Source organism: Homalodisca vitripennis, chromosome 1, assembly GCF_021130785.1.
Source record: "Homalodisca vitripennis isolate AUS2020 chromosome 1, UT_GWSS_2.1, whole genome shotgun sequence".
NCBI classification, from domain to species: domain Eukaryota; kingdom Metazoa; phylum Arthropoda; class Insecta; order Hemiptera; family Cicadellidae; genus Homalodisca; species Homalodisca vitripennis.
Window position 1 is genome coordinate 201,053,150 of NC_060207.1, and position 23,738 is coordinate 201,076,887.

Sequence of the window (23,738 nt, forward strand, 5' to 3'; positions counted from 1 at the left end):
TCTCGAAAATTAACAGACCTTGAAGTGTTGCATGATACGTCATTTTCATGAGATGCAACACTTAGTGCGATGATGGTACATTTCTTTTCACGGGATTTGGCTGAGCGTAACTTTTGTTACAATTTCTTTTTGCATTTATGCCTGTCTGATTATGTGCCTGCAAGATATATCTTAAATGAAATGAGTTATTCCTTTTCTCATATCTTGAGCTTTATTGATTTTCTAATTTTGCACACCATATAAGTGAAGTGATACACCACTCGTCGTGTGGTTTGCCCTTGTTTGTACTTTGCAATTTCAGATCTTTGGATTTGTATATTCGAGCTTTGTTGATGAACGTCGCTACCTAAGGATTTAGCTAATTGTATTTTCAAGCTAAAAAGCGAGACGATTTACTACGCTTCCTTTACCTGACGATCACTATTCCTTGTTTGCTATTTTGCAGGCTTCAAATTTCCAATGAGTCATCCACAACCTCTCGTTCCGAATACTTTTAGAAGACGGTCTCTTGGTCTCGCAACTATTTTTCCTTGTAGGTGGAGGAAAACCTGTGAAAGAGATCGGAAAACTACACAGTTCTGTAAAGGTTCATGAAATCCCCACCATTCCTAGTACGTTACCTATCCATTCTTAAAGAGTGGGGTAAAATTAAAATATATACTTTTTTGGAGACCAGTGTCTTTAAAATGAAATCCTGCCAATCTATTATAAGTACAAGTATGCTATACCACGTGCCGCATAACAAACTTCACTGAGGTTGCATTTAATGTAGGTCTACAACTCATAAAATTAGGCTTTATTAAGCTATAATATCAGTAATTTAAACATTTTAAGGTTGACAGACAGACACATATAAATTCATTAGTTCTATCATCTTGATTTATAGCTTTGCTAATGTTCAGGCAATCATCCTTTTTTTCTTTCTAAATGTTTTCTTGCATTTCTGGCAATGCAATAATGTTTAAAATCTATGTCAAGACTCCACAGATAATAAGGTATTACATTATAATCATCAGTGGTCATCTGACAATCTTAAGCGTGTCTATTAGCTCAAAATAGCACATTAGGTCATGTGTGGATCGTATTAGAGTAGTACTACTAAAATTAAAATTAAAAACTTCCCTCGCTATTGCAATATTTATACTTTTAATCTATCTCAAAGGAAGCATATCGTGCAATATATATTCTACTGGACAGAAAAGAAATTCTAGACCTGGGGATAACAACTGACAATTATTCTAAACGTAATTATGAATCCATTAGCCCAGAGTCACGCGCCGTCAGATATCAGATCTCCCTCTGTTTGCATGTCATGCCGTTTGCTGTGAATGCAGTCTGCGATGGACATGGCAACGTTATTACTTTTATTTTAATATAAAACTGTGTTGAATTATTCAAAGTCTGCATGCGATACCAAGTCTTCAATGATATTATTTACGTAATTTCCAACAAATTTTATAATTTTGTTGAATAAAAGTAATTATGAGCAATTACATTATTTTTAGGCTATCTGAGCGTTAGCAAAGCTTATCACTGGAAATATCTAAATTCTGTCTTTCTGTCTGTCCGTGCAATTTTTTGAGAACGAAGTGATCGGTAGACTAGAAATTTTGATTGGAGTTCCATTCCAAAGTAGAATACAGAGTCTGATGATGGTGCATGCCATTCTGTAGCATACAGTTGAGTGTTACAGAACGTTTTCAAATTGGTATCGTTGCCAATTATGCTGGCAACGATAAAATTGCAGAATTAATACATTTATAAACAGAGTAAAATAAAATTTGATTACTTGATATAGTAACACATGTAGCTTAACTGTCCGCAATATATATATATCGATAACTATATCATCAATAGACTCTATAATGCTGTAAATCTATCCATGAATTCGAAATTTCTTTTCTGCTGTATCATATCTTTGTCTTTCTGTCCGCATAAAATGAGACATAGACTTGACATTTTACATTTAACCACATCGAAACTTGATACCCGGCATATGTGTAGCGTACCCCTACATCTTTACGCTATATAAATTGTAATAAAATACCCAATTATACCTCATTAGGCAAAACTTGTTTAAACGTTTTAAAAGTAGCCGTCTCTTCCATTTTGTATTTAAAGTACTTAAAATTTGTTAAAAATATTTTTTTATTAAAACTAAAAATATAAAAAATAAATACTTTAAATATACTACCGGTTTAACTTTGTTTTCATGGCTCAAAAGACATAGCCTACTAAGCAAATGGTTTAATACAAAACGACTAAAAATGGTAACTGATTTTGCTACACTAGTATATGAGTAAATGTATCGTATTATTGTATTTAGGAGTATTTATGCCTGTTTATAAACCTAATGTAAACTCATAATCGGTTAACCTGCTTTGATAATTATTCTCCATAGTACAATGATATAAAATGATATAAAACATCTAACACATACTTTATATGATTTTTACAATATTATATTTCAATACTATTCCTAACAATTTCAATAATTTTGATAAAATCGTATGTAGTATAATTGTGTTGTGTTTTGCACAATTGTGTAAAAAACAACAGTTTGGAGACAAAAGGTGACAAATGGGTTGTCACGCAGCGCGCTGGGGACTGTCTAACCTATTGACGCATTGTTTTACACGGGCCGCGGCCGCTCTGGCCTGTCGCCAATTTCTTGCTTTGTCTGTCGATACCAGTGTAAACCAAGTCAACACTCTGTCCAATAAATGATTTATTATTAGGTTAAATAATGCTTGCAGTAAACTCTTCAAATTGCAATTGTAATGTAATGACTCTTATTTTAAAATGGGTTTTAGTACTTTATCGTTCATTCTCCACTAGTGTATTATTTAAGTTCTGGAATTCATATTTTAAAAACTTTAGTTAAAGCACGCACTAATGCGATTCAATGGGCTATTAGCGAACACGTTGCGAATGCTTAATTACTGCATTTGCTAAATCATTGAAAATAGAATCACAAAGCAATTTTTTGAGGGTTGAAAAATCCATATTGGATTAGCGTTTAGCACTGATACTGATACTCTATATACCTGATTAATGTATATAATTCCCAAACTGAAGCAAGGAAGATAACAAAGCAAACATAGGTTGAAAAGTAAACTATATATTGTATTGTATCTTTTTTCAATATAACTGAAACGAATTTAGGACGTACTTTTTTAAATACAGAGTCACGAAGCGAGCATTTTTAGGCACTGAAGTAATTTAAAATAGATTACATGTAATAGGTTTGGAGGGTTGATTAAATATTCGCTTTCAATATTCATATAATTTTTACGTTTATGCTTGCGTAACGCAATAGCGTTATATTATATGCACGACTGTGATTGAATTTTGCCATGGATTATGGCTACTTCTGTTTCTATATAATCATATAGCATATCACATCATAAATGGTTTCATACATGACTTCAAAGCTAGGATACCTCCATAAGGAGTGTTTCCATAATAATTGGAGCTATTCAACCACACATCGTTCAATGATGCACGTAAACTTGGGTTATTTCATTGAAGCTTATAAAATAAATCTGTGACTTAAGAGTTCAGAAGCACTAATTTTTAAACTTCTTGTTCAAATTAGTATAAATTCATTGTAATATTTTTCACTTAGCATCCCTTACCTTAGGAGAGTTCGGTATCCCGTTAAAAAGGGATGTTTATTCGTCGTCCCTGTTATTCAGCAGGAAATTGCTTATGAAGTCATCCATTATAATAAAATTGTACACATTGAAATACTTAGCCTAATAGGTAGAATTTGTAAAATTATAAAAAATATATAATGCAAAATTTTAACGTGTTGTTAATTGTCTTCATGTTCTCAAAAAGGTTCTCTATTTAGGCTTACTTCCTACTACGCTGTAAAATTTTGAGTAATTATGTCTGAAGTACATTATTATTCTTCTACTGTAATATACTACATTTTCCCAGTTACCCTATGTAGTCGAACTTTCTATTCAGACTTTTTTTTAAATAAATAGGTATCGTTATCTAATTTTTATATATATAAAATACGTAATGGTAGCACATTCACCCGGCAAGTGAGAGATCCGGGTTCGACTCCCGGCGGAGCAAGTACTTTTTGTGATTCAATGTTTATTGAAATTAAATTATATATATATATTACGAGGTTACAGCATTCGTGTATACTATTATTGTTAAAAATATGATATAAAGGACAAATATGTTTACCTCTTTTGGGAGAATTTATTATAGATATTAATATGAATTATCTGAATAAATTATTTAGTTTCAGACTGAACATTATAAAAACTTACACGTAATGTTTTGTAAGAAATGACTGGTTTTGTGTGTTATGTTAAATGGTTTCCTCTCGCGTGCTGACTATTACAATACCTCCACGAGACCAACCAAGTATTCTCTCACACAACAGCTTATCGCTGAAGGGGTTCTTCCTTCACGCAAACAAAGATTTTGGATATTCTTTTGCTTTTCTCTTAGTTCATTATATTTATATAAGTAAATTATTTTATTCTCATGATTTGGAAACTTAGTTCATGTTTATTGTAGAACTTTCGTGGTTTCTAAATTAATAAATTACTTATTAAAGCTTCACATATTATCAGAGACCGAGTGTGACACCAATGAGCCCTACACGTAGGAATCCCATCCACCAATTAATATTTAGCACCTCGTATCACAAGAAATCTCGCAGCTATGGGATTCTTCTTATAGAATTCTTGGAAATTTAGCACAATTTGCAAAAAGACCGTGGTGATTGGTGCATAGTAAATGGCTTTTATTACAACATAGATAAAATCAAATCGTTCATTTGTATTCAACATTATGCATTGTATAGCAAAGGCCATATAATAAATCTGAAATGTTAACATCATCCCAAATCAAGGGCACATTTAAACCTACAAATTCAAGCATTTGTACCCCATTCATCCCCTTCCAATTACACCAACTTTCAATCCTGGAGTCGGTTTCCTCATCACGTGTACTCTCAGTAAAATGCCAGAAACTCATCAAAACTGTAAAAATTGTGTAACACCAGGCAGTGGATTTAACAACTTTAACAACTTGAGTTGCTGCATTTTTAACTGAGTTTGGCAATTTGTTTATAAAATGAACCTGCCTGTAAAGGTAAACTTTCATAAACCACCGTTTTGTGAATTCCCGAAGGTATTTATATCTATCTATTGTCTCACATTCACGAATTTCTTGTCATCTGGTTAAGGCACATTTAAACAAACACAATAAGTTTTCCTAAGAAGTAGAGACATAGCAGGGTTAACAGTGGCAAGTTACTGAACTATTGAAATTTGGGGATAAATTAAGACGGTAATATTTTGTCAAATATCTTAAAACATAAACTCCCGCGAATAATTTGGCACAAACATAAACATTGAGAATATTTCGTGTAACTTTTGATTAAATTGTATTCCAAAGAACTTTTATGATCAGACTTTCTCCATTAATGTATCTGCCACCACAACAGCAACACCAATTTCAATGTCTATAGAGTGCATTGAATAGTTCATTCATCTGATTTTGATGAGTTTGTATGAAGTTTGAGGCCATATAAATGTTGGACATATTTTTTAATAACCACAAAAGCCTGTAATTCCAAATGTTTTACTTCTAAAACAAAGAGACGTGTCATATGCATACTGTAAAAGCTATACATGCAGTGGTGATGATTCAGAGACAAAGAATTGTACCAGGAAAATATTGGACTAAGTATTGATTTGTGGTTGACTCCATAGCACAGACCAGTATGTTTTGAAATTTGAACTACCTGTGTTCTATGGCTTTGAAATGAACTAATCCTTAGAAGCTGGACACCTCGAATGCAGCGGGATTTAAATTGGGCAAGCAATGTTTTCTCGTCAACACAGTGAAATGCTTTGAAAAGTTCAAGAAACATATTTAATGTGTAATTTTAACCTTAAACGCCCTCTAAAACTATATCGATGATTCACTATTATGCCATCCTATTTCCTTTTTCTAAAACCAAATTATTCTTCTGAAAACTAGTTGTTTTTGTTCATACATTAGCATTCTTGACAAAAGTAGTTTTTCAAAAATTGCTCAGTATAGCAAAAATAGAGAGAGAGGCCGATAGTTCTTTACAGGATAGGGATTTTCTTTCAGTCTTCTCTCAATCACTTATATACCTAAATGGGATAAATTAAAACTCGCCTTTATCTCCTCTCTCTTTTAGCACTTCGTACCAAATTACTCTCATCATAATCAGAGTGATGTATGAATGATATATGTATATACGAGTAACGCATTAAACTGGCTCATAATTTAATTTTTACTCCAATGAAATAGATGGCTACTCAAATGAAATGGCTCCAGCTCTTCAATCCTCAAGGTGCTTAACTGTCATGTCTTTTTGCAATCATTTTTATACTAGAATGGCAAAGATAGAAATGGGGTGTCTATTTGCCAATCCTTCTTCCATCAAATGAATACGGTAGATAACTCTTTTAATAGAAATAAAGTCTATTTCCTCCTTAAACCAATCTTAAATCAATTTTCCTTAGAAAATACTCTTCAACATCATTGATCAATCATCCTCCCTGATACTATCAGGTACTCAGAAAGAGTTACAGTGGTATAACTCAAAATATTCATTCATTGTTGAGCCTATTACAAGTAGTTAGTACTTAGGATAAGTAGTATATTATTAGGTAGTTCATTTAAAGAGAATGTGTCAATAAAGTTTCAATGCACAACTTGGTGAGTGTTGTGCTAGTTCAATAACAAATAATTTCGGATACCACAGGAAATTCCGACATTCAATTCCTCGTCAGTATCCCACCTTTTAACGTGTTGTTTTTGCTCTTGGCTCCTCTGCAGTGATATCTTTTATATTCATTCCCCTTAGTCTAAGATTCATTCAGTTTTTTATGTATTACGGTTTTGGAAACCTGCAAAAGAGGGTTCATTTTAAGCCTTGAAACATAATGTTATACATTTTATAACATCTTACGGGAAATGTCCGGATTTCTACTATCCTTTAAAATAATCCACCGTTAGTAAAAAAACTTTAAATAAATAATAAAATATAGCATTTAGTTATTGTGAATTTCGGTATTAGTAAGTTTTTGTGATATTATTGCATCATAAAATCCCTACCAGTAAAATTTAAAAGGATTATTCAATGGAAAATATTATAAATATACAAGGATGTCTTAATATTACAGTCCGTATATCTTCAAAACAAAACTCTGCAAAGGTAAGCCTCCTATGTATAATGGCAAAATAAAATGACATTAAATCTCTTTGTGGTGAAAGAGCTTTAAGAGATATATTGAAGAACAAAGGAAAAGGCTTTATTCTTGTTGTGACTCCAAAGGTCACCCTTCATGAGTCAACTATTTTTATTTTTATGATATTTTTGGTGTTAAACCGTGGAACAACATTTGATATAAATAATATATAGTAATATATATAAACATTTTACCGTAAAAACATTTTCGAAGTTTTAATGAAAATAATATCTTTTAAGATAGTACAGCACATGGCTAGGATAATTAGTCTAATATGAGTCGTAAAATAACAAATATAAACAATATATACTTTTTAGCTTGTTCTTTAATCACTTATCCTAGCATGATGTTTATGCTCTACGTTCAATCGGCAAAGGCCTAGATTCTGGTAGGGTATTTTCTGCTGTGATGAATATCGCTCCACCAAACAGCCGAATTGAAAAATATAATAAAAAACTGCTTACTGCTGTAACAGAGGTAAGTGAATGTTCACTTAGACAGGCAGCTGATGAAGTTCGTAGCCTAAATGATGATTGTCGTGATATAGCAGCCGCTTTTGACGGTACCTGGCAGAAGCGAGGCTTCACCTCTGTGAACGGCGTAATGACAGCAACATCCTTCGATACAGGAAAGGTTATGGACTTTGAGTGTTTCAGCAAATATTGTAATAAATGTGTCAGAAAACCTCTAAGCCATGACAAAACCCTATTGAAACAGCACAAAAATTCTGGTACTTGTTTGGCAAATTTTTCAGGTACAAGTGGTGGAATGGAGGTGGCGGGAGCTCTGACTCTTTGTCGCCGCTCTGAGGCTAAACTCAATGTGCGATACACAAAATACCTTGGAGACGCTTTATGGTTGAAGGCCTTCAACAAATCGATTCCAATAGGGTTAAAAAAGCTGACAAAGAAGTCCAAGAAGAAAATAAAAAGAAGAGAAGAGGATAGGAAAAAAAGAGTAAAAATGAAGAAGATGATTACTGTTCAGGTGGATTTTAAAGTGATTATTGTGTTTTGAAGTGTAACTAAAACTTTAAAGCTGTTTTACCGAAAACACCGAAAAGAACACTTTTGTGACAAACACGTTGTGAAACAATTTTAGACTTACAGACTTCAAATTTTACACACTTATTGCAGACTAGTTAGTGAGTAGTATATCATATATTATGTTTTTATAATTAAAAAAAAATATATTGTATTTACATAATTAAAAAAAAAAAATTTTGTTAAATTGCTACCACGATAATTTTTTTGTTTATTTGAGATATTATTAAAAAAAAGGCATGAAAATATAAAGCTGTTAATGTAGAACAAAACCCTAAAGTTTAAAGTCAATATGTCTAATAGTTTAGGAATAGGAGATAATGGTACGACAGACATGTTGCAGTGTACTCCCATTTAAATAACATGGGACCCGAAAAAGGTACATGCTCCCCTTAAAAAAATATAGTGAAGTAATTTGTTTTGCATTATTATTTGTCACGTTATTATTATTTTAAAGCTCTGCAAGAATTTTCCTTCGACTACTGACAATTAATATGGAATCCAACAGTATTAGCGAATAAGTGCTGCCCTCTCAGTAGGGGTGTGTCAAACAGTTTCAGACGACCGCGACCTGCAGTCGGGCTGGGCGGCTGGGAGGGGTATCTGTTCCAAGAACATTCCCTTAGATCCCATGCTTTCTCAGTATTCTCGTGACTTAATAGGCAAGGACTGCAATATTTACTGATTTATTCCGTTATACTCAAATTAACGGTGTTCCAACGGTTCAGTGCTTTTAAATCAATCACAGAATGACAGTGCGAAAGTCAGTCGAATGTTTCGTGGATGGATAGTATAGCCTTGGCCGTGCGCTCAGATCTTTGACCCATACGTAACATATACCCTTGAAGAGGATTAAATAAAAGGGATCCAAATGTAATGAGAGTATAAATTTATTTTATTTCTAAAATATACATATTATCACAAACATAATTAATTTTATAATTTTTATATACAACAAGCTGAACTACTCTCCTTGTTGTCGGTAGTTTAGCATGAAGATACACATGGTGAACAATATGTCACAAAGCTGACCAAATAATGTACATTAACTTTGTAAAGAATTTGAATACATCCACTGATGAGTAGAAATTGAATATTTTATAAAAGTAGAAATTCACACGTCATCTCCGAAGAGTTCATGAGTGATCACTATAGGGCAGAGCTGTTCCCAATAGAGTCAGGCCTATCCGACATTTCCGCTTGCAATGCTGGGCAGAACACTTCACTCTGCAGAACACTTCAATTAATTCGGTAAGTTTGGAGGTGGTCGAGGATCTGATCTCAGCAGAGAAGTAGTGATCCAAGCAAGCTGATCAGAAGGGCCAATCCCGTGTTTCTGATCACTGAGCCACCACTGTCTGAAACACATTTATATCGGTAATTGATAGTGGTTTTTATTTTATTTTTTTCTTATTTTTACAAATATATGGGCCCAAATATTAGTTCCTGTAGCTATACACAAACAGCGCTGTTCGGTCATACTACCAAGATCTGTGTCACTTACTAAATCTTTATTCAATATATGATGATACACTTTTACAGACAGTGACGATGACCTTAAACTATGTTACTTATATTCAAACATTTGGAAATTCATCAAGATTTTACTGTTTTACTTTGGAAGAGTTGTTGTTGGGTTTAGATATATTCCTTACTATTAAAACAAATTTCTATTTAACAATGAGAATGGTCTTGGTAAATTAGGCTAGGGACATTAAATGCAAGTGTTCTTAAACCATGCTAATAATTTCATTAAGAAACACATATTACCATACCATATTGAAAGAAGTTACACTTAGTAGAATATATGTGAATATGAAGAGGAATTATTGTGGCTTTAAAAAGATTCAGGCCTGTAGAATCTTCCTACATGATCATATTATATTAGCGCTCCTAGAACTCCTAAATTTCGAAAGCTCCATGTGTCTGAAAAATATTTAGTTCCTGGAATGTAGCAGCTCCAGTTCTCTTTGAGCCGCAAGCTCTTGGATAGTTCGGAATTTAAGATACTCGCATCTGCTTTGTACCCATAGTCTGCAGTAAGAACAACCGATTTGTGAAAGGTACTTGTATTAAAACCCCTATATATTAACACTAATCCTATAGTTTAAATATAATTATTTCCCAAATTTGGTTGGATGTATTGCTTTTCTCCCACTAACACTAACCTTCTAAATAAACTTTCTAACATATTAAGATTGTATTTAGACCTTGAGTTGTAATTTAATATCTCTGAGATTATTTGTGACTGTTCGTAAAGCTACTGTATATTTGCAAATCATTTTATGTAACTATATCAATATTAATACTATTAAACACTACACAGAGATATAAACAATTTTGATTGGAAACATAATCACTTATGTCAACTGTGATAACTGTGACAACCTATTATCAATGTTAAATTAAACAAATACTCCCCCATATTCATTCTCCCTATTAGCTTTGGAAAATCACTACTTTAAATGGAGGTGTCTTAAAATATCTTGAGTGCAAGAATAGATAAGACTATTTAGACCATAAGGTTTAAATAAGTCATTATTTGTCGGTTGAGTAATTAATTAATCTTTACTCTAAGTTACTTGTCAGTATATCGTGAGTGGGTCACAATTTAGAATATGTTTAGTGAGGATCTAACAGAAAAATTGCTATGTAAATTGATAAGCAGTGGTAGCTCGTTAAAGCTAGTAGCATTATACATGGTAATCCTCAAATTTATATTGGGTATTATTAGATAAAAAACCAAAACATATTTCGAATACAGGGTTTAAAACCGATTTGTGAACACCTCAAACACTAAAATAGTTTTAGAGATTGTAGTATAACACTTGAAGGTAATTGATAAGCTCTTAAGTTATTGTACTTTCAGCGCAGACGAACTTCACTTTCTTTACTTTGAGGATGCAATGGCCGCTATTTATATGGTTTCAATATATTTTTAAAATTGTACTTCAACCGATAGTTATTTAAATACCACTTTTTTCATAAAATTCTAAAATGATTTGTAATCTATAAAAATTGCAATTATAAATTATTTTACCATACCTATTTTATTTAAATTATGTTAAGTATGAACTACGTAACAATTCCGTTTTCAGTGAATTTTGACAAAGATAACGTTTAATACCATTTACTCGTTCATAAACATTAAAACTGTACTCAATATTTTATAAAATGCTACACCACATAAAATTAGATTATCCTTATAAATACTTACATTTATAGTTTGAAACCTGTAATGTCATAAATTGTTATAATAACGGGGTTATTACTACTTCTATTGACAATATATACTAAAAATACTTTAAAAGTTTGTAAATTTACATGCCATTAGGGGAAATGTAAGGAAATAAGAACACAAAGGGAGTAGTACTCAATATAATACAGAAAATAAATAAGTAAAATGAAGATTGTGAAGAGTGAGAACGTAACAACACAAAATTGATGTAGGGTTGGGGTAGCTTATGAAAACACGCCGAGAACCCTACCTTCCTCTCCGATCCACGGGAGAGCTCGCCCTGTAATAAGAAAATATGTAAACAGCGTTTCACCCCACACCGGCCCTACTAAGAAAATACACCAGAGTATTATTTAATAAACACCATATTATGGTAGCATATTGCAGGTGGCCGTAAGCACAAATTACAAAACTTTCCCGTACTTTGCGACCACTTTGTATTTTCTTTAAGTCAATATGATGTTTTTCTTTTGTCATTTGTTATTAATATGTTATGTTCAACATAATTATAACAAACAGTTAATTATAAATGCTGTCTTGACTCATCACATTCACTTAACGTTAAAAAAATTTTTCATTGCAAATTTGGAATTATTATAGTTGTTACTTCTTTTGAAAATGTTCAACGTTTTGAAAGAACCTACGTAATATTAAAAACTAAAAATCTAAATTATTTTTATATTCCGGAGGCAGTGAGCTCAATTGTTATTCTATAAATACGCGGTCAGTTGAAATCAATAGATAAAGCTCCCTTATTATTTTTTTTAATACATATTAAATTATATTTTTTAATCAGATCGTACTGTTCGATCTTGACTCCCATGTAACCGTCAAACATCTATGTAATACTGACTATACATGCCATTAAAGTAGCGACTTTCAGATTCTTTAACTATTTATTTGTCTGACGGTGATAGGTTACCATTTATGTGTGTCAATTTGAAGTCTATCGAGATATAAAAAGTATAACACAATATTAAACAAGCCGTTACATTTTTTAAGCCTTTTCTTACTCTCCTACTTCAACCTCTACGACAATGAGCGAGGCTGACGATTACTTTATTTAACTGATGTATCAATTTTAAGAAAAATCTTGCAGTAAAATTAGCTTTCATCTTTTTGACTATAACTACGAGCATTATATTAATTAATTAAAAACTAAACATTTTAATCTTAAGAAGAATACATACTGTAGACAATCGAAATAAAATGTTTATATGTGTATTCTATTTTCCTATCAATGTGAACCTCTATTGCTGATATTATAGAAGGTTAAAACCAATGTAACTAGCGGTTAAATAATGTGGTAATATGCAATATAAACACAATAACTTTATCAGTTGTTGTTTGAAATAGACAATGTGAGCTATAATATGCAAATATGGACAGATGACTAATTTGTAGAGCAAATGTTTCCATATATCCGACGACAACTATTTGTGAGTGCAACACTGTTTACATGGATCGCTTGTTTAAAAAAAACACACACACATTATCTAAATGCAAATAAAACAGTCTCACCGATAGTTTTCATGTATATTTTAATTCTGGTTATATACTTTAATTTAAAATTTACTAAACTCGTTTGTAAACTTACAATTAAACTATGAATCAACTTTTATCTTGTACTTCATTAGTCTTGAATAACTGGTTACGTACGTAAGGTATAGTTATTTAGTACAGTGTTTTTCTTGTATTATAGTGTGCTCTAAGACAATAAGTTGTAGTTTTCAATATTTTAAAGCTCAAATTTCATTCATTCATCCTCCATTTTTTGCTATCATTATCTTAGTAACATGAAATGTAATGAAACAACAAATTAATATGAAGTTAATGATTCTGTTTTGTGTCAGCACAATCTTATTCAATATGTTGATTAAATCTCACGTTGTTCCTTAACGTAAGTACATAGGTACTCAAATTTAAACATACTTTATACCCAGCAAGAATAGCACCGGCAGCATTATCAAGAACGCTTACTGAAATATCGTCAATAAATCTTCAGTAATAAACAATTGTATGCTTTAATAGTCTACACGAGTGTATATCTCGGGCGTATATATCACAGTAATTAAAATGTAAAATACTGTAGTGGCATGTTAAATGTTTTCTACCTGGATAGTAGTGTAGGGTCTTGTGTCGCCTATATGTGGTGGAGGGGATCCAGACTTCGCAGTTGACCACTAGCGAGCCTCTAAGCTCCGAATCTGAGAGTAGCACTGAAGCGGTGACGTCATAAGACTCCTCCCTCGGCATTGTGCGTACTGACACACCATCCATCTCCTGCCTTCATGCCATTCAGAAAACATTAGTCTATAACCAGGCTAATATAAAAAGATGACACATCAAACGGTCAACATAAAATATTAAGCTTTATGCTAAAAAGGTAGTAATAATATCTCATGAATTTTGTAATCATGAAAACGTTAAGGAAAAAATTATGTATTCAGAACTAAAATATATTTTTTTATAAATATTTTCCATTCTTTTTATATGATTAATTATTGCGTCAGATATTAGCTGCGGTATTTTAATAATTTTATATTGAATAAAACTTATTTGATCAGAGTTTTCAAAAATATAACGTTGTAAAAGATTTAATTGACTTAACTATCGTCCTTAGAAGCAAGGTTTTCTTTTTCTTGAAGATTAAGCACTATAATATTCTTTAATACGATACACTTACAATGTTTTGAGGTCAGTTCCTTTATGAATCGTCATCTTTGGCTCTGGGTAGAGCCCCAAAGCTCGACAGGTTATGTTAACGTTGTGGAGGTCGTGCTTGCTGTGCCCCAGGTCAACTTTTCTTTCTGGAGCTAGAAGAGAAAGTAATGAATATTAATTGATTTATATATTTATTAGTTCCTATTTTATATATTGCGAAATAACTTAAATGTAATTGAGACACCCCAGAATAAATTTAGAACATAATCAAACATTGATTTACTATACTTTATATTTTGCAGAGTTCAAAATCCACTTCGATACAAAATACGTTCGATCAAAGCTCTCCTGTATTTATTTTCACCTATACCACTTCTTTACTAATAATGTGTATAAACTTCAGAACGTAATATGAAACACCGCTGTTTATTGTTTAGGATCTAACTAGGTATTATAGAGTATTCAATTTGTAACATTTGAGAAGTAAAGTAGAAATCCATAATTCTAAATTATAATGATTATTTTATTTATTCAATTACAACATTTTCTTACAAATTTAGGTAAAGAAATGTCCACTATACTTGTCAGCAAACCCCATAATTAAAAAAAACCATTATATTAAGTCCATAATAATAATATACATACCATGCATTTACACTAACTATCAAGTAAATTTAAAGTTGTTAATGAGATTATCTCTAAAAGAGGGACACTATTAATTTCTTATCCCTTAATTTTTTGTATTAATTTTATGTATATTGTAATTTATCAAAGATCCGTGGTAAAGCCGGGTTGAAAGTCCACACGGACAATACTTATGGCTAATTTGATCATCAATCAATAGTTATTGTATTATTATATATTAAACTCCGCATTTACCTAAACACAAACAACGGATTGTTCTGAATAAAATTGAGTTAAATTATAAAATCAGGTAGCATTAAAATGTTCAAAACTCATCATTTTAACTAGTGAGTAATTGATACAGAATTCAACTGTTCCATGAGTAAGGTAGTGTATCTGGATATGACAACAATTATTGATGTACATTCATCTTGGGATGACGTTGCATTCATTTGGTAGATTTCATACGTAATTTATATTTCATTACTTATTTTTTATTACGTTACGAACCGATGACATGTTGATTTTCATTTACACATTTTATACAGGCATTTATCAAAATAAATGCAGACAAATTTAGACAGAAGAGTGTGCAAGGATGTAAATTTGTTACTAGCATTAAAGTGATTGTTAATAACATGTAATTTAATTGTACTTCTCTTTACAATTATTAAGCACCCGACAGGATTTCCGTAAGTTTGCGTTTGTCTATCTGTTAATGTGGTAACTTTCTAGAGGAAGGTTCGAGAGAATATTCGTATTGATTATGAAGACAAGAGATCAAAGGTCAAAGGTTGGGACAGAATAGTTGAAAGTATCTTTACACTTTTGCATTGCTGATATGCATAACCATTATAGTAATAATAAAAAACAATGAGAATAAAATGAAAATGATCATTTGACATATTTTAGTTGCCAAGACATCTGACGCAGATACACTGCTGGAATGGTTGGGAAGACTTTTGTTACTTCTGTGGAGTATTTTGATTGTAAATTGTATTGGTGTATTAGGCTATCCTCTTGTTAATTAAAAAAATAATGTATTTCTATTGGGTAATATTGTTATAAATACGCATACCTTATTATTCTGTTTCCTAAATTTTCTGAAAGATCCTCTGCAGAGTTGTATAATTAGTGGTAAAATGTTAATATTTCCTATCGCAAGCTTTCATGTGACTTCAATGAGTGTCCTAGTTTTTCAGCTATTCAGTTGTATATAACTTATCCAATTATGTTGCACTGTGCAAAGGAAGAACTCTATCGAAATATACGATATTGGTGCTGCACATCTGCAACAGCTGTTTTTGTTGGATCATGCGACAAACGATCACTACTTTTATAAGAATATATTCTACTTCTATTCAGAAGGTAAAATTTCCGTTTAAATTTCACGTTTAAAACTTTAAAACTCTCAATATCATAAAAATATCTTACAGTTCCATTTTTAGTTTATCTAGAAAGACACTTATTGGGACCATAAATAATTCTAAGAAATTCATTGCTTTTGAATAGAAATCCTCCTCCTAATCCTTAGATGTTGCTTTTCCAGTTAATGACTCAATAGAAATATTTAAGAAAGGAATGTTGGTTAGTGAAAATCGGTAAAGATCTGTAAGATTTTACTTCACAATTTTTTAAAACATTTAGTTTGTTACAAAAGTTTACATTTATTAATAGTTAAAAAATACCTTCTAGTTTTCCAAGCTGTTCTTGAGGTTAGAATCGATCGATCCCTTTCTTTTCGGGTCTAGGTTTTAGTGCAAGCAACAAAAACTAAATTCCTGTATATAAATTCACAAATAAAAGTATTTTGAGTTAAACTTTTCTTGTTTCAATTTATCACGATTGTTAAATTCTTTCTGAAGCTGTGCATTACAGTGATTTTCAATAAAACATACAAATCCAATAACCAAACTCGTTCTTACCAATTACGCCGACGTCTTTCCCAGCATTTCTATCAAAGTAAAGTTTCTAAGAATTCATTAAAAGTTTATTAACTGTCGAAACGAATAAAAGTTTATGGTATTGCCTAAGGACTTGTACACAAGCTACAGTTAAAGTTTAATCTGAAAATAATGATCACGTACTGAAGAGTGTATTATCTTTGGAGGAAATATTGTATTAGATTCTTTAAATATAAGTGGAATATAAAAAACTGTTTTTACTAATTAACTTGTATATTACTCAATCATTAACATAGAGACGTGTTTAACAAGGTCACGATGATTAAATCTTTAAGGAATCAAATTATTATTGCATGATTTGTTAACTTAAACAGACTTTATATATGACGGGAATATGTCAAAAATTATTTTTCCTCGAACTATTAATGTTCCATCTAGATGAACAGTGAGAAGTAGTACAGTTGAAGGAAACACTTTTAATTACAGGAAGGAGTGTAAATTTAGTAACCCACTTTCGTTTTTAATTATAAAAATGCAGAAACCATATTAGAACAATAATCGACATACCACCATTAAACACAGTATCCAACGCACACCTAGCGCTTCCCCATGAGAAATACAAACTAGAGAAACGGTTTGCCACGTTCGCCACTAGATTGAAAGATTTATCAATCGAAATCCTTGATGTACCCTCATGTTTCCACATTTTAGTACCCCCTCCTCTTCATATACTACTGTTAACTATGCTTTAATTATACACTTACCATACACAACCATTTTCTTTATCATAAAGTCTTCATCGGTGAATGTGGACACGAAACATTTGTATTCACCAGACAACTCAATAGTCGGGTTTGTAATATAAAGCGCCCTATGCATCGTAGACGGGTGCGTGCTGGCTCTGGAACAAACAATTATCTAAAATGGTAACAGGTTAAAATTTTGTACACATTTTTCTCTAACAATCCACAGCCAAACAGAAATAATGGAAAAGGATTAGAGTTACCAAAATTATAGCAGGTAACAGTACCATACATTCCAATGATTTGAATTCCATAATTATTGCTAATTTTACAAAAGTCCAAAGTTAAGCATATAACCCATCATTAGAATTACTGGTTCAGTTTAGAATACATCTTTGGGAAAACTTAATAAAATCGAACCAAAAATGGTATGCAAAAGGTATTATATAGAAGGTGTTCACAAAAGAGTGTAACAAACTTCTGGGTCATAGTATTCATCGTTTAAAGCAAAACATGTCCTATAAATATAGGTCGAAACATGTTTTTTGAAGGTAATAGCCACCATTTTTATAAAACTATATAATATCATTTATAATATTTCTAGAACCATTTTAGGTCAGAAAACCAAATTCGGCACACAGGTTTGATAGGATACTTTGGGAAAACTTCATAAAATCGAACCAAAAATGGTATGCAAAAGGTATTATATAGAAGGTGTTCACAAAAGAGTGTAACAAATTTCTGGGTCATAGTATTCATAGTTTAAAGAAAAACATGTCCTATAAATATAGGTCGAAAAATGTTTTTGAAGCTAATAGCCACCATTTTGATATTTAATATTTCTAGAACAAGTTTAGGTCAGAAAACCAAATTTGGCACACAAGTTTGATAGGATACAATTATAAGAGTTATATTATATATTAAAAAGAATTATACATTTTATATATTCATTTTTTAAATGGTCATAAACTGTGATTAAATTGTTATTGATAAATGTATTTTATGTATACCAGTTTCTAAGTACTTGATAAGTGCTTGGGCGAGACCTGTTCAACTAGCCATGATAAGAAAGAAGATGGCAATCGATCCCAGTGCCAGGGTACTGGCGAAGTGCCAGGTCACCTGTGAACTTCGCCACCTTACCGATTTTGTTACCACACAAACGATCAGTCACAATTAATATTCCTGGACCCAGAGACAAAATCCCTTCACAAAATGCATTTATTTTTTTACCGTTTCCATACTTTACAATAAACATTCTTAAATGCATAAATTATGTTTAGAAGTACTGTGAAGTAAGATTTGAAACTAAGGTCCGTCTCTATGAAATTAGAAAAATTAATAATAAGCTGTTTATTATCAGCTAAGAACATTTAATTTTAAGCCTTTCCGTAGTTTGAGGCTTAAAAACCACAATGCCTTTTAGTGCTTGATCCATAGAAAGGTACTGAAGAGAATCTTAACCGAGTAAACGAGAAGGAGGGTAAAAACCAGGAATTTAACCATCCATTTTAAATGACAGTGGAAATAATCTAAAAGTGGTATGGTGTAGAATCTGACAACATAAATCTTATGCTTTGAATATTTAATGGTTTGAAATCATAAAATATTCCCCAGGCGTGGTACAGGCTGTGATATTAAAAGTACTGTTGAAGTAAGTGAAATTGTGGAAGCTGTTGGGCTGTTAGGGAAATTTTACTTTTACTACATAATAACTGTATTGTATATTACTAAATATAATATACAATATTATTGTATATTATAATTTAATTTGATATTAAATTATATAATTGTTTATAATACAGAATAGTCCAAACCATGACTTTTCCAACACCTTTATTGTGTGAGACAACTGGTCATGTTTGTGATAAACCTATAACGATGAGGGTCTCATTCCAAAAAGCTCATTGTTTTACACTTTAGAATACATACATACATAAGAATAAGGTGAAATAATTATAAAAATTTATTACAAATAGTATAGGAAAGAACATATGATTTTTTAAGGAAAAAACATAGAAAACACAGAAAAATTCGGATATTACTAATCTTGTGCAGTTTTTTTTAAACTACTGATATAAAATTGACCTTACCCCGTTGTAAAATTGTATTTGTAAATAATACGCACTTTTAAGCCATAACTTAAAAAAATATATAAACCTTTTTTGGGATAAACTGATTTGTTACATGTTATGCATAAAGAATCGACACCTAGATTCGGTTTTTGGAGTAAAGTTGCAGACAAATCTGTTGTGAGAAGTCCAGGATCGAACATAAAACCAAACGATGTATTTGATGTCTTTGGCGACCACGTTGCTGCCAAGTGCACAAAAATACAAATTTATGACAAGTAGCGATAGCCAAGAGTACGAATTTATGACAAATAGCGATAGCCAAGGGAACGAATTTATGACAAATAGCGATAGGCAAAAGAAGGAGTAACGAGTTGTTACTCGTTACATTCTAGTTAGAGATGTTGGGGTTTTTTCCTGCGTCTGTTGGCAACGAGTATGTTATGCTATGGTTTCTATTCAATTATAAAAAGGGAGGACTTCACTGAGGTTGCATGAGCAATTTGAAATCTATAGATCATTTCAATATCGAGACATCGTGTGCACAGGTAGGTAGACAGAAAATTATACAAACACGATTTGTGTTAAAATCAGTTTCATAGAAAGTTTATAGTGTAAATATAAAATATTTTTCAACATATCCTGCTGCTTGATACATTTTTGTTCATTAAGTCTATTTTCTTATAAGCCTTTAAATAATAAAAGTGTACACAAAAAGTGAGTATAAAATTAAGTTTTACGTGTTGGCATAGTTAGGCTAAATGCGTATTGAGTATGTTTATAAATTTAACAGTTCTGCAGTTTTTGCATTGCCATATTGCTTATCCATAAAACTAATGTCAAAATATTCACTAGTTGCACAATTGCAACACTATAGGTCAGTTTGTTTTTAGATATGACCCGGAAAGACAGACAAAAATGGGATTTTTACAGCTTAAGGTGTGATTGGCTTCGCTAAAGCTCACCCGATAACTGAAATGTTTCTCTTACAGGTATATAAGCTCGGTAAACCCTTATAAAATACGGTACCGACGCTGTTACATATTCATACATACCAATTTGTAAACCATCTCCAATGCATTTCACAAACAATTAAATGAATGGAAAAGAAATCTACAAAGTTATTACGTTTCTTTTAACAACGAAATTTATCAAATAATATACCGCTTCTTTTCCGTTACTGCAGCATGATTTTCTAGGAAATATCAGAGCCATCGATAAGCGCGCTCGTTTGGGAGGGGAGATAAAAGACAAGATGATGCAAGCACTGGGGTTTGTAAGGTGGTGTTTAGCCTTAGGGTGGGGTACCATTGAAATGCAGGATGGATGAAAGAGTGTTTGAACGCAAGTAGTAGTATATACATTTAAAGTCAAAACTTTCATTGATCCTTAATTAGACCAACCCTCATTTTAATTTAGTTAATTGTATTAATAATGACATTATTAAGAGAAATTAAGTTTAAATATATGAGCTACCTATTTTTGAATCATGATAGGATAAAAAATCAAATTCATTTTTGTATAATGAACCAGTCGACTTTTGATCCATCAGCATTTGCTAGTATCACCCATCTTTTTAAGATTTGGTGAATTGAACTCAGGAAGCTTGGGTCAGAGTATCATTAATGACTGCTATGCTGAGAACTTCACAATTAAGAATTGTTTTAGCAAGAAATCGACTGTGTGCTAGCTTTACATTTGTTTTATGTTATCTTTCACAAAATCAGTTTCAAAATTAACCAATTTGCCACACTAAATTGCTTGTTTCTGTGGATTTAGGAGAGCCACACGGGTTGAGCCTCCACTTACTAGGGAAGCTTTCCATTATAAGCCTCTCATAAAGTAAAGCCATCTCAATAAGTGGATTTAAACTGTGTTTGAAGTGGTGGGCTGTATTTGAGAGGTCAAGGATTATAGTGTGGCTCGTTGCAAGCCATCATTGATAATTTTCATTGTGGTTGTTGTTTCAATAACCGTACTACTAATGTTTTCTCGATTGTGAGACTACTCTATGGTTTTTTAATGATTATTTCTTGTTGAATAAGAGCTCTTCTTAAAATTCTGGATTTTATGAATCTGGGAGATTACCTCACGGAAATACTAAGAATATCAATATGCTTATAGGTCAGCATTCACCTTGGACAAAAGGATGCGTTTATTCTCTCGTGTCTGCGTCTAAGATAGGATTCAATCAGGACAATTTAAGTTCAACAAAGACGTTTCTTGATATAATATAATAAGAGTTCTTATCTCTAGTTTTATATTATTACGACAGATTCCCATGGAAAAGGTAACGTTTGAAAAGCTTGGATCGCATGATTGCATTTTCGTCCTGTCGTTTTCACTATCATTGGATTCATGTATGAACGTAGCAAATACTTTATAAATAATCTCTAGGTGCTACAAAGATGTCTTATTCCAAGTGGGTTGAAAAGTAAAGTCTCGATGGATAACACCTGTTTAAAAAGTATCTGTGGAAAATAATTTACAGTTGAAAAATCTGCTAAAAGTTAAACAAAGTCTGGATCTCAGTGTCTAACCGCTTGAGTGGACTTACCTTTCCTTGTAATTCGAGTGGGAGTCAGTAAATGGAACTGTTTTAGCTGTAAACTAAGGAAAAGAGAAATACGACTTTTATATGCGGATGTAAAATAAGACACGATTAGTATCTAATACACGGTTATATGATATCCGGAACTTTCGCAAAACACTCATGTTTAAAAGTTCTATTATATAAATGTCTTTAGAAACGCTTGATATATTGTCTAAATGTAGAAGTATTTGTACAAAAGTAGTAGTGGGGAAATGTGTTGGTAGCTGACTTTGAACGTTGTAGTATCAGACTGACCGAGCGATTAGTGATTAAATATCAACAAGTGAACACTGCCAGCGGATGCTTCCTGTGTACAGAGTGCTGTAAGGACACTAATAGTATTGTTATTGGTTCTCAATTCACTCTCTAACATACATATTATTAGCTGAGCGTTAGCAAAGCTTATTACTCGAGGTACTATCAAAATTTCTTATCTGTACGCTGTCTATCTCTCCGGACAATATCTCCTTTGTCATTCCAGGACAAATTTACTGTCCTAAAATGTGACTTGAAGCTTCATTTCTAGTTCGATGGCGGTGCATGTCACCCCATTGGGTTTGGCTGAGCGTTAGCGACCACTTTATATTGGTCTTATGGTTAATATTAACGACAACAAACAATCAAAGAATAAATAAATGTACAAAGTTTGTATGCCAAGGAACGTAGATATTTCTATTCTGTAACGCTTCAAGGCTAAAAGCCTATATATGTCAGTGTATTAACACCTAGACCAGAACATAAAAATCTGTCAACAAACAATGATGGTATAAGCTTTTCAATTTTGTAATTCACGGCTAAAATGCCATTGCTTACTTGTTTACGGGGTTAGTAAACGTGCACTACAACCGTTAAAAGCTTGTACCTACATTATTTCCTGATAGACTTTTTTTTCGTCAGGGCATTAAAATGTTTGTAACTATATGTAGTAACTTTTATTAATCCTTAAAAAACTGAATAGTCGTATTAGTTTTTACGGATATTTCCGGATATAACTCTGAAAATGAATTTAACTTTTTCTCTGTATTTGAGACTGCAAGCAACATAATTGTGCCAAATTTGAATTTTGTCGTTACTAGTTGCAGAAATAAAAATTAAATCTATAACACACTTACAAAAAAGACAGACAGTGAACTATGCATATCTGGCGCATGTTTATGTTTTTTTTTTGTCTTTACACATACAATAAATCCCAAAACATTTTTTCCGGAGATTTCGTAAATACCCTGTATAGGTATACTAGCGCCCGGTAACCCGGTAAGTGAGAGATCCGTGTTCCAGTCCCCGCGGAGCAAGTACTTTTTATTATTCTATGTTCATTGGAATTAAATTACGGTGTTGCCATTCATTCTAATTTCATAAATACATAAAAACGTACAGGTATGTAATCAAATTCTTAAATATAATTGAAGAATAAGAATAAAAATATGTAACTTTATTACTGAAATATCGTAAAAAAGGTTTATTTGAAAATGTTAAAGTCAACTGGTTGCCAGATCCCGTGTTTTGCAACTTCCTAATAGCAAGAAAGGTTTAGTCTCTTCATAATTCATCGATTTCCATAGAATCTAGTACGAATCTCGTACAACTAGACTGAA

At 32.0% G+C, this 23,738-nt stretch overlaps 1 protein-coding gene across 1 annotated transcript in view; it reads right to left on the reverse strand.

Moving 5' to 3' along the window:
* Window positions 1–9,188: 9,188 nt before the first annotated feature.
* The window catches only part of LOC124353021, a 67,498-nt gene continuing 52,948 nt past the window's right edge, over window positions 9,189–23,738 (reverse strand). The window contains exons 3-7 of the mRNA XM_046802810.1: window positions 17,500–17,636; window positions 14,230–14,359; window positions 13,658–13,830; window positions 11,794–11,823; window positions 9,189–9,663 (exon numbers count right to left, since the gene is read on the reverse strand). Of these exons, the coding sequence (XP_046658766.1) occupies window positions 9,587–9,663; window positions 11,794–11,823; window positions 13,658–13,830; window positions 14,230–14,359; window positions 17,500–17,636 (547 nt within the window). The 3' untranslated portion in view covers window positions 9,189–9,586. The remainder of the gene's footprint in view (window positions 9,664–11,793; window positions 11,824–13,657; window positions 13,831–14,229; window positions 14,360–17,499; window positions 17,637–23,738) is intronic.